This window comes from Prionailurus viverrinus, chromosome B1 (assembly GCF_022837055.1).
Source record: "Prionailurus viverrinus isolate Anna chromosome B1, UM_Priviv_1.0, whole genome shotgun sequence".
Taxonomy (NCBI): Eukaryota; Metazoa; Chordata; class Mammalia; order Carnivora; family Felidae; genus Prionailurus; species Prionailurus viverrinus.
This window is the reverse complement of record NC_062564.1, coordinates 6,229,863-6,242,881: the sequence shown is the minus strand read 5'-3', so window position 1 is coordinate 6,242,881 and position 13,019 is coordinate 6,229,863. Positions and strand designations below refer to the sequence as shown.

Genomic DNA, 13,019 nt, shown 5'->3' with positions numbered 1-13,019 from the left:
CGTGGGTGTGACCTGAATACTGCTGGTGTGCAGTGAGTGGGCAGAGGCCAGGGATGCTGCGAGACACCCTGCCAGTCACAGGACAGCACCCTCCCACCACCCCTCACGTGCCCTCAGCAAAGAATTGATCAGCCCAAAATGTCGACAGTGTCAAGGTTGAGAAACCTCAGAGATTTCACAGAAAAAATCCAGGACATCAATCACTTAACAAGTAAGGTCACAAATATCATCTTCAAAGGCTGTGCAGACGACAAACCAGAAACAAGAAAGATGTTTTGGTCTCATACCCAAAGATGCTTGTTAAAGAGACTCACGGCATGCTTTCTTGAGGAAACATAAGCAGACAATTTAAACCAAGATAAGAGAGGTGAGCACAGAGAGAAGTGTTTCAGATGTTGAATTCTGAGCTGTGCTGGACGCAGTCAAGTGGCAGAATTCACACCGCAAAGTAACGGCACAACGCTTGAGGCATATAAAGTATACACGTGATGAGACAGTGAGCGGAACACTGCTTGCTCCCTAGCTCCACATCCACGCCCCCCTCCTCTTAACAACAGAAACCTCATTCTATCAGTGTAGCCATGCTCTTGTAAAAGACCATTTTCAGCCTTGTTTGTAGTCTCCTTCTCAGGCTAAATCTACTACAGTCCCCCTTGGCTGTCATCCTGGGTGACACTGGTCATCAGGCAAATCAAACTACGTGGATGAACACAATACAAAGGACTGTGCTTTATTTCTTGGATTATCTGGAGTCGTTTTTTGCCTCTACAGTTCTCTAGCCATAAATGCTTACAACCAAGAAGAGCTGTAAGACTGAGTCCTATTGGATCGAACTTCTGGTATACCAGGTTGCCCACAGGGAGCTAGCTCAGCTGGGAGGCACAGACATTTTAAAGCAGAAGCCAGGCACCAAAGAAGACTAAGCAGAAAAATGAGACACAAGACTCTTGAAAACCACAGAATAGCCACCCTATGACTTGTGCTTAGGACTCCTTTGACGTGGCGGAAACACGCACCTGTATCTAATCTGAGCCACTGGTTTTGTTTGTTACACGCGGCCAAAGCTAACCTTAACCGGTACAGGTGCCCACTGCACATTCACATACAAATACAAATTCAAGATAGGCTGAAATAAACCATAAAGGTAACAGGAAAAAACACACAACAATTTTAAAACCTTGTGGTGGGGGAGTTCTGAGCGTCAGGGGAATCCTGGATGCCCTAAGGAAAAAACGAACAGATTTGTCTACATTAAATGTAATGTTTCTGCCTCATATAAGTTGTTGCATGTTAAATGAGAAAACAAAAGATTTTGAGTATTTCAATCAACAATATATTTACTGAGTGCCTACTATGAATGCACACTGGGCTCCACGCTAGCCACGAGAAAATGTTGCAACATATGACGATTATTGTGCATGATATAAAAAAGACCCTTACAAATCCGAAAAACAGGCAACTGGACAAAAACATATAATTCACAAAGATAATGTAAAAGTTGTAATTACTGATAGAATCAATAACATAAAAATACGTTCCTCTCATAAAAAGTGACCTCGAAAGCTAATTAAACAAAGAAATGTGGTTCTTCTATCCCAAACTGAAAAAGATACAGAGTCACACCATTTTCCCAAACCTGGAGAAACTGGCTCATAAACAGCAGGCGACAGTAAAATGCCATTTTGAAAGGCAAAAATTTTAAATTCCATCTTTATGAATTAATACTATTGAAATACACAGGACTACACAGATTTACTGAGAAGCAGGTCTACTGGCATACGGATTGTAACAGTGAACAGGAAATGGAAAGCCTTATGACCACAAATAGGAAAATGGTTAAACAAAACACAAGAACCACACCATGCAATTTAAGAAGAATAAAGACTTGCAGCACTATTTCTAATAAAGAAAAATTGGGAAAACCTCCACTAACAGACGATTCAGTATCTAAACTCTAAACTACTCCGCAGCATCTTAAAAAGAGAAAAGAAAAGAAAGGGAGAAGTAGGGTCCATACCTACTGATTTGGAAAAAACCTCGAAGCCACTTGTAAGGTTAAAAAAAAAAAAAAAAAGGCTTAAAATAATAGGTATGCCAGATTCAATTTAGGTGAAGAAAGACTACAGGTCCACAGCACACAGAAAGATACAGAAGCCTGTGCACGTAGGCGTATACCACACCAGAAACAATGTGGAAAAACACGCCAACTTAAAATGTGGGTTACCCGTGGGCGGAGGAGCATTCGATGGGAATCCAGATGGGTGTTCACTATGAGCCACATGCTGGTAAATGTTTTATGAAAATGTGCTCACACGTTATTTAACCGGAAATTTTAAAGATAGCCCAAATAAAGAAAAACATAAACTCATGCAGGAGATAATTAGTCTAAAGCAAATTCTCTCAAAAGAAGAGCCTGGTTTATTATTAAAAAAAAAAAAAAAATCCCAAAGATATTAAAAATCACAAAGGGGCTACAAAAAATAGATTCTCAACCTATACATCCAAAAAGTACACGCCCAATATATGCTTAAAATATATGCTTTAAAAATCTTAATGAAGCCTAAGATTTTCTGGAGGAAAATATTAACACAGTCCACCCTGAAATAGGTAAAAATCTATTAGAATCAGGAAACAAGTGAAGTATCTAGGGAAGAAGGAAAAAACCTTCCCCCCACAGTTCACTCAGCAAGTGCTCTGCTCCCTTTATAAAGTGTGCACACTTACAGGTAGGTGACAGGTTCTCCCTTTTCTCCTTCATCTGCTGTAACCTCTTCTGCATGGTGTTGTGCTGGCCGCTGCACATTTTAATTGTGGGACTGTACACCAATGAGCCATTAGATTCAAATAAGAGAACAGGGACATCATTATCTGAAAATAAACAAAAATCCAATTTTAAGCTTTAAAAAAAAAAAAAAAAGCCTTCTTACTGCAACCATCTGATTCGTTTCAAGGGAACACCCCGCGGCCCATCCCCGCGGTCCTCCTCCTCCCCTTCACCATCATCACCTACTACGGCCAATGCTCTGTCATCAGCCTACCACCTCCACGATCATCAACACTGGCACTAAAACTGCTGACATCTGCTGAGAAACGCCCACCTGCCAGGGACTGTGCACTAAGCACTATCCACGCACCATTTCATTCAACCTCTCCCCAAACCGTGCAGCAGGTATCAGAATTTAAAGATGAAGAAACCAAGAAACAAAGTTAATTTATTTGTATGTGCCCAGGCTCACACACCTAGTGAGAAGGGAAAGCCAGAACACAATCTGGCTCCGAACTGCTGGTGAGGAGAGTCGGGGTACGTCACCCCAAACGTGCCGCTTTGGCAAAGGGGTTACCATGGGCAAAGTGTAGTCACCTAACAGCAGGTGAAAAGAAAGGCGCTCTGACACCCCCCAGCCCAGCTTCTTCCTCAAGACAGGAAATAAAACTCCCCCTTTGAGAGGTGTACCCCCTGCACATTATCACCAGGGATGGGGAGCTGAGGCCAAGAGAATCCTGTAAAACAGACCTTGTTAAAACAACCCGTGTTCTCTTTTGGTCCTTCTTATATGTCACTCTTCCACGGCTGCCCCTCTCTGTTCAACGTCAGCACGAAAGTTCTACCACTGCATTGGGCCTTCAATTCCTTTGAGAGCCCCCATGTCACAGAAAACGTACAAGCATGTACACTTTTCTCCTGTTAGTCTGTCTTCGGTAACAGATCCCCAGCTGAGAACCGAAGATGTGTGCGGGGAAAGTTCTCTCTTCCAGTAGTTTTCAGCCTGGTTTATAGAAACCACCACCACTCACCAAGCCTCCCTGACCTCCAACACACGTGCGCACACACACACACATGCACACACAAACACACGAACTCTGAGGTCAGGAGTCCTCCAGCCATGAAATGAGGGCTAAATTGTGTGTCAGTGCACAGGTGTGCCTTTTTCTGGAATGCGTACCTTGCTCAAAGAGAACTTTAGGGCTCTGACCACCTCCCCTCACCCACCAAACAAAAAAACCCACCAAAAATCATTATCTTCTCCTTTGTGACTCTTAAGCCTGAACAACTCTAACTACAATTTTGACAATATGCAGACATATGTCAGTTGTATCTTTAACACCTTTTATTTGCAGTATTTTGATTTTTATTAAGATATAAATTTGATTTTTTATCTATCAGTACTTTGCCCAACTCTTTTCAAATCCAGCATCACTGGTGTAGGAAGAAGGCCCAAATGGCAAGAGGATGAAGGAGGCAGAGAGGTCTGGTGCTGCCGTGAGGCTGGAGAGGAGACCAGATCAGAGGCCATGCTGTGCCGCAGGACATGTTAAACACAGGGTTTCATCCGAAAGACGCTTCCTGACCATGACACTGTTGATGCTGAAGCCCTAGGTGGGGTGTCCCCCTGACTTCTGGTTTACACCCTTCTGACCCTAGTCAGCTGACAGATGGTAAGGACACAGTGCCTCACGGGGCCCAGTCAAGGAGCCGCATGAAGGGCTCATATGGGGTTGATGCAGGCTTAGAGGGAATCAAGCAATCACTCGGAAGCAGGAGTCAGGATCCTCGCAAAGAAGGGGCATCAGGCAGAAAGTGACGTCAAGAACTACCGCGTGTTTCTGGCTGGAGCAGCACAGCAGACCAGACAGTCAGAGTGAGGCTGTAAAGGAGGGACCAGTACAGCACAAGAGAAAGACTTGACTCTCGGACAGGGGATGACTCAGCACGAGAATGAACGATACAGGCACGGTGTGTGGACAATTATCTGGCAGCACCATGCAGGCCAAATGTTCGTTAATTCTGCTGCGTTACTATGACAATTCAAAGCAACGCTTGATAATTCTACATAAAAAATTTCAGAACACAGAGAATTTGTGACATGGCAACATACACTAAAACAAAAAACTAGAGAAATGAATGTTTCCTTTTTCTATGCTATACACTATATAGTTACCGAAATTGCTTACATGCATCAATGGCATGTTGGGACTGGCCAGAAACCCTGAATTTAGGTGGTAAAAAAGGCAAAAAAGAGAAATACGAAAAACACATATAGTACTTTAGAGTTTCATGAGGTCCTAAAGTATTTCTCTAAATCATTAAAAGAACACATGTAGGGGTGCCTGGGTAACCCAGTTAGTTAAGTGTCCAACTCTTCTTGATTTCAGCTCAGGTCAGGATCTCATGGTTCCTGAGTTCGAGCCCTATGTTGAGCGTTGACAGCCTAGAGCCTGCTTGGGATTGTCTCTGTCTCTCTGCCCTCCCTACTCTCTCTCTCTCTCTCTCTCTCTCTCAAAATAAATAAATGAACTTAAAAAAAAAAAAAAGAATACATCTAACAAAAGAAAAAAAAACTTCAATTTTAAAAATGGGCAGAGGATCTAAACAAGACATTTTTCCAAAGAAGATATATAAATGGCCAACAGGTACATAAAAGAGACTCAACATCATTCAACACCAAGGAAATGCAAATCAAAATCACAGTGAGATTCCAACCACATATTAGAACAGCTATCATTAAACAGATAAGAAATAACAAGTGTTGGCGAGGACGTGCAGAAAAGGAACTCTTGTACACTCGTGACAGAAATGTAAATTGATGCAGCCGTTTTGAAAAACTCTATGGAGGTTTCTCAAAAAACTAAAAACAGAACTTCCGTATGATCCAGCATTCCACTTTTGGAAATCTACCTGAAGGAAACAAAAACACTAATGTGAAAATATATCTGCACGCCCATTTCACTGCAGCATTAATTACAAAGGCCAAACAAGGAAACAACCTAAATGTCCATCTATGGATTAAGGGAAACGTGGGCATGTGTATACACACACACAGGACTGTTATTTGACCATAAAAAAAGAACAAAACCGTGCCATTGATGATAACATGGATAGGCCCTGAGGGCATTACGCTACGTGAAATAAGTCATTTAATGAAAAAGATAATACTATATGTTATCTCTTATATGTGTAATCTATAAACAAAATCAGAAAACAAAAACAGAAAAACCAACCTCATGGACACAGAAAACAGACTGGTGGCTGTCTGAGGCCCGGAGTCGGGGAGTGAGGAAAATGGGCGAAAGGGGTCGAAAAGCACACATTCCCAGTTGTAAAACGAGCAAGGCATGGGGGTGCGATGCACGTCAGGGGGACTACAGCTAATACTGTACTGAAAGTAGCTGGGACACTGGGTCCGGAAAGTTCTATGCTGAGGGAAAAAATGTTGTGTAACTATGTAGGGTGATAGATGTTAAGTGGACTTGCGATCATTTGACAATATGCGCATGGGATCACTATACTGTACATCGCAAACCAGTATGTTATACCAATCAGCCTTCAAAAAAACCCCAGAAATGATTCTATGACTAAATACATTAAGGACAAAAATGTCTCTATTTTTTGATTCCACAGAAGCAGCCTGTTGCTACCAGAAATGAAAAATGTAGGTAACTGATCTTCTACAGTGAATACAGAACATTAAAACCCTGGTGCAAGGTGCAACCATAAACAAAAGTGATTGTGCCACTGTTCCAGTGCTGTAATGTTTTACAAGTAATTCAAGACAGGAATAGAGTATCTTGAAGGCAAGTAATGCCTACACAGAGAAAAAAGAAATACAAAAGCTATATAAACTACAAATGATGTCTACATAAAAGCATCAGGGAACCACTGAAGAGAGCAGGACCAGATGAGTCAAGACTCTGGAGAGGGGGAATGCTCAGAGGCCAGCTACTAAGCAGAGGACCCCCAGGAGGATTTATCATTAAAGGGCCTGGGGCAAGAGGCTGAAGGTCTGGTCTTTGAGCACGAAGAGAGCAGCTGCTGAGAAATAAAAGTACAAGCAAAGAGAAGACAGAGCCAACAGTTTGTCAGTATCAACAAACTCAAGAGAAAACCAAAAGCTTCCCCACTGAACAGGGCAGAGTAGAAATCCAGCCCTTGCGTGCATGTGATTTCACCCTCAAGAAAGTTGCCAAACTCTGAAGCTACAAGAGGCAGGATCCCAAAAGCGAAGCAGTGTGTGATGTAAAGTGCTCTGTGGTTTATTTTCTCTGGAAGCTGAGAGCCAGCCAGGGGAAGGGGTCCTAGTTACGACTGCAGGCTCTCGGTGGAAAGGTCTAGATGGCCACAGCCTGGTATCAGTGTCATATCAGAAGTCTACCAAGCCTTACCAAAATCCGAGAAGTTCCTATTCAAATCAGTCCAGATAAAGCCTACTCCGTGGGCTTAGTGGAGGAAACTGGAAACTCGGTATCTAAGAAAGTAATATTGCCTAGAGTTTCAAACATACTTTATAACTAATGACTTGCCTTCAATTACAAAAGCCATCATTCCTACTGAGACAGGGCTAGATGACAAAAGGCAAGAGGAAAAAAACATACAAAACAACAGAGCAGAGGCATTCAAGATCTTGCAGATAAGAAGAAAAAATGTGAGTGATTTAATCAGAATAGCAGAATCTATTACAAAAAGGGAAACCCTAGAACTGCAAAATAAAATAACCAAAATTATGAACTCAAAAGATGAGTTTTATAGCAGATTACACGAAGCAGAACGTATTAGTGAACTGTAAAGAAAAGGTCAATAGACAATATAGAAACTGATACACAGAGGGGAAAAAACAATTCAAGCACCTCTGTGAACTCCAAGTAGGATATTTAAAAAGAAAACTGGCCCATGAACATAAAATTCAAACTGTTGAAGGCAAAAAAGCAAACAAAATGCAGAGTTAAAAGGAAATAACTTTAAAAAAACAAAAATATAACTGTGGGCTAATTTGCAAATAGGTATCATGAAAACTCAAAGACAATAGAAATATGTTTCTTCTTTTTTTTCTAGCTTTACTGAGGAATAATAGACAAATAATATATATATTATATTTTATGTATTTTATATTATATTATATTATATATAAATTATATATATTTAAGGTAAAAAAAAAAAAAAAAAAGAATTGAGGCACCTGGGTGGCTCAGTAGGTTAAGCATGTGACTTCAGCTCAGGTCATGATCTCACGGTCCATGGGTTCGAGCCCCGCATCAGGCTCTGGGCTGACAGCTCAGAGCCTGGAGCCTGCTTTAGATTCTGTGTCTCTCTCTCTCTGCTCTCCCCTCACTCTCACTCTGTCTCTCTCTCAAAAAATAAACATTAAGGGGCGCCTGGGTGGCGCAGTCGGTTAAGCGTCCGACTTCAGCCAGGTCACGATCTCGCGGTCCGGGAGTTCGAGCCCCGCGTCGGGCTCTGGGCTGATGGCTCAGAGCCTGGAGCCTGTTTCCGATGCTGTGTCTCCCTCTCTCTCTGCCCCTCCCCCGTTCATGCTCTGTCTCTCTCTGTCCCAAAAATAAATAAACGTTGAAAAAAAAAATAAAAATAAATAAAATAAAAAAAAATAAACATTAAAAAAAAAAAATCAAAAGAAAAAAAAGAATGTATCATCTAACATTTGCCTATTTTGAGTAACAAAACAAAAACACCAAGTATGAGGTAAAACTACAAAGTTAGATATAAAATAACAAAGAAATAAACAGGAACTTAATAGAATAGGGCTTCTTATCAAAATCTATTCTTCCATAATGATTCCTGAAAATAAAAAGTTCTATCAATTTGGTGAGCAACCCCAAGACTGCGTGGCTGATTAGCTCAAATCCACGGCCCCACAAGCAGCCACGGTCAAGCTTCCGCAGGCTGGACCTACGGAGTCCCCCCTTACCAGTGTCCACCCTGGATGCCACTGGTCATCAGACAAATGAAACCAGACGTCCACCAGAACAAGTGCCCAGGACCACACTGTCTGTCCGGACTCACCCAGAGTTGTTTTTTGCCTCTGGAGCTCTGTAGCCATTTTCTGAAATTTCTTCTGGAGTCTTTTATCATGTTCTGGCGTTTTAGGAATAAAATCTTTGGGCTGCATACACTTACGCTGTGCAAAAAGGACATAAAAATGAATACTTTATTGCAACCCTTTCATGTGCATTTGGTATCTTTTATAACACTGCAAATAAAACCATCTTAAAGAGGTACTTCTTGCACTGCATGTGTAATAGCAACAGTCATTTCTTTCTGTGCATCTGTAAAAATATCAGAATTTTAAGAATAAATACTGTGCTCTAAGTAGCTCTGTTTTCTCCTGACATGCTCCCAGCATTCTTACTTTCCATGAAAGTTCTTAAAGGAAATTAGTCTTTTCTTTATTTTGGTTACTCTGTTATCTCTCCCCCTCCCCCCACCAAAATTATGACATAGTAACAAAATACAAAAGCAATTTTTTAACTACCAGAAAAAAGAACCATTATTTAATCTTGCCCTATTGTCTTTAAATCACAGTAATTCTATTCAGCCAGTGAAACCCAAAAGCTCTAAACACACACAGAAGGTGTGACGCACAGGATGAAGCCCAAGGCTTGTAACCAAAAAGTCTTGGGTGAATTTTCTCACACCTACACTCATGTTCTTGACCGAGCATCCTGCTCTCATTCATTATTTAACAAAAATGTTGTGTCAGGCACTGGTCTTGAAACAGAAAAAGATTCTTGCTATCAGGAGCTTATGCTTTATTAATGAATGACAGAAAATAAACCACAATTAATAAGTAAAATAAATTATATGTGTGAAAATAAACATAATTAGTAAGTAAAATAAATTGTATGTGTGTCAGGAGGGTTAATTCCAGCAGACCTGGAACTGGCCTCAACTGTTTTCCCCAAAGTACACGCACAGCATGCAATGTACTGATGAACAATGTTGCTTTGTAACCGAGAGTCCAAAGCATCTGGGGGCATTTGTATTCTCAAGGCCTGTCCACTGCTTATCACCAGCGGGAGGGCTCCGCTGTTGGGGGAGGTAATACACTCACAACAAGGGTACATGACCACAAAGCGTAAGAGGCTCCCCCCACCCGCCTCCCTGTCACCGAGTGCTCCACAGACTCCCCAGCACGGTCACGTAGAGTCCTGCGGATCTTCACGGGCAACTGAACCCTACAAAACGGCCACTATGACTACAGTGCGTCAGCAAGGGGAAAGCACTACAGACCAAAGGGGCACAGTAGGCGAGTGGGGCGCCAGGCAGTCGGCAGAGGCGAGAACTGCCACAGCACACAGGACAGTCGGAGGGGGTCTCACGGAGAAAGGAACCCGGGTACAAAGCCCCACCGAAGTCAGAAAAATGGTCACATCATGGAGTTTGGGGGGAGCAGCTTCCAGACAGAGGGAACAGAAAACGTACCGGCTCTAAATCACAAACATGCTTGGGATATGTGCGCAACAGCAGGGAAGAGGGTCAGGCTGGCAGCAGAAAGAGTGAGGGAGGGGCAAGCCGAGACCCTCCTCCAAAAGCCCAAGAGACTACGGTCTGCAGTCACGTATAAGCTGTCGTGACTTAGGACTCATACTAGGAAAAATGACAAAGATTAGTAATATCCAGGTGTGGTCGCTGTGTAAACAGGGGCGACTGTTCCCATCAGAGAGCATGCACATTTCAACCCAGTAATTTCATCTCTAGATTCCACACCTGGAGCAATTAACTCAAACATGTCACATACACAATGTGCTGACTGAAAACCCACAATGATTTAAGGGTGCATGAATCCAAGAAAGGCACATTTATGCCATAGAGTACAATAGGGGCAAGTGAAGACGGCCTACATGTGCTGTCATGAAGTAGTCAAAAACACACTGTTAAGTGAAGAAGAAAGCAGCAATCTCCCAAACAACATGTGTAACATTGGAGAACCTCAATCGTATAAAACACACGAGAGCATGCACGCATGTGTGCGTGTGCGTACTGGCTTCATCTGTGTACATTCAGTGTTTTACAATGAAAATACACTCGTAAGATTAATGTGTTTTAAAAACATGTACTTTATTTTTAAAACGCAAACACAGAGGGGCATCTGGGTGGCTAAGTAGGTTAAGTGTCCGACTTCAGCTCAGGTCATGATCTCAGGGTTTGTGAGTTTGAGCCCTGTGTCAGGGTCTGTGCTAACAGCTTGGAGCCTGGAGCCTGCTTTGGACCCTGTCTCTCTCTCTCTTTCTCTCTGCCCATTTCCCCCCCTCAAAAATAAATAAAAACATTTAAAAACATTAAACCAAAAAACCACAGCAGACACAGCTATTGCTATGTGTATCACAGAGAGTCAAGAGCCTTGCACACCCTATTTCACCTATACCTGAATGAGATCTGGGCGGACAGAGACTGAAGTTAAGTGCACCCCGTCAGTGCACTACAAATCCTGGCTGGCCTGACATAAATGGAATGGAGATAGAGGATTTAGTATTTACAGAAAATCTGAGGCACCCACGGGAACGTCTTCTCTAATCTACAGGAAATGTATGGTTCTAGTCTGTCTGATTCACTTTGGAGAAAGTCTGCAAATCTCTTCTCCAACGGGCATTCTCATGCGCAAAGGGACTCTTAAGTTTCATAGTAAACCAGCTTACCCTCAAATAAAGAAATCACAGTTTTCAAATAATAAAAGAGTGAAAATGCTGTAGTTCAAATATGGATTAGACCTCAAAGTGTCTTTATGTCTGCACAGATTTTCAACAAACAACTTATTTACTAAATAACTTGGATATTTCTGCTTCAGACTTTTGAGATTTTCCAGCTAAACAGCAGAACAAAGGTATTTTGCTGCCGACAGAACAAACCGAATTCTGAAGTAGTTCCCAGAGCACCTGGATGTTTGCTGGTCTCTTGCAACTTTTAGCTTTCTGTTGGGCAAACACATCTCCTTCCACTTCTCACAAATTTAAAGGATAAATGATTTCTGTAACTTTCTTAAAAAGGCTACATGAAAAGAACAATACCAGCAGCAGCAATACTTAAGACAACTCTTGAATACATTCTAAAAAGTTTCATTTTCTAGGAATAGAAGAACAAATAAATTCATAGTTGCCACTGTCCATATTGAAATCACATACTTACTTTTTTTTTAATTAGGCTTGGTAAGTGTTCCCTGGTGTTAGCTGCAGGGAAGAGTGATTCATCAATATGTACTCCAGCTGTCCTGCATCTGTATAATTAAATTGATACAGCATAATGAGCATTTGTTTCTGTTAAATTCACAGAGCATTATATCTGCACATATGTCAGTTACCAATTGAAGAAATGCACAGACCATTTTAATAGACGTGGCTTTTAAAGTAGTACATCTAGGGGCGCCTGGGTGGCTCAGTTAGTTAGGCGTCTGACTTCAGCTCTGGTCATGATCTCACAGCTTGTGAGTTCAAGCCCCGCATTGGGCTCTGTGCTGACAGCTCGGAGCCTGGAGCCTGCTTCAGATTCTGTGTCTCCCTCTCCCTCTGCCCCTTCCCCACTCATGATCTCTCTCTCTCTCTCTCTCTCTCTCTCTCAAAAATAAACATTAAAAAATAAATTAAGTACATTTATAAACAAATACAAAGGGCAATATAAATTCAACTTGTCAAAGTATTCTCTACACAGTGTTTAGAGTGTAAGAGTAGAAGCAGGCAGCAGGTAAAGGAAGCACAATTTTTCCGCGAAAACTTCAGTAACATCCTTCAAAATGATCACTGCTTGGCACACACACAATTTAAGCACATGTTACTAAAGGAATAATATGAAAGTAAACAGGACAAAAAATGAGTAATGTAGAGATAGAAGGTTCCTAAAGAAACGAGGCTGGCAAGTTTATCTTGGCCCCAAAACTGGGTTCTCTGTCTTGTGTGTTTCACCCGGAGAGCAGGGTGGGCCGATGACAGCTACTCCAGGCTGTGCCCCACCCCACAGACCTGTCTGCCCCACAACCTGCGATTCCGTTGTTCTCGCTCTGCAGCCCTTCACCTCCCTCCCTGTCTTGGGAATCCTCAGACCATTACCTACCTCTAAGCATTCAGGTGCTCAAATCTAAACAATTACAATAATTTTCTAAATGATCTCCTTACATATACTTTCTACTCTTCGCATTCATTTATATTATTAATACTGAAAGATGAAGCATATAACATTTTGCTCATCTCCCCACAACCCAATCAAAAGCCTTTGATCACTCTATGTTAACAGAATAATT

The 13,019-nt window shown here is 41.9% G+C and overlaps 1 protein-coding gene across 8 annotated transcripts in view; it reads right to left on the bottom strand.

Moving 5' to 3' along the window:
- MCPH1 (microcephalin 1) overlaps positions 1–13,019 on the bottom strand; it is a 276,612-nt gene that overhangs the window by 225,941 nt on the left and 37,652 nt on the right. For 7 of the 8 annotated variants that reach the window (XM_047855480.1, XM_047855479.1, XM_047855484.1 and 4 more), the window contains exons 4-6: positions 11,915–12,002; positions 8,795–8,909; positions 2,725–2,868 (exon numbers count right to left, since the gene is read on the bottom strand). In XM_047855480.1, the coding sequence (XP_047711436.1) occupies positions 2,725–2,868; positions 8,795–8,909; positions 11,915–12,002 (347 nt within the window). Of the gene's footprint in view, positions 1–2,724; positions 2,869–8,794; positions 8,910–11,910; positions 12,003–13,019 lie in introns of all 8 variants that reach the window. The other variant, XM_047855482.1, reaches the window with a different exon arrangement.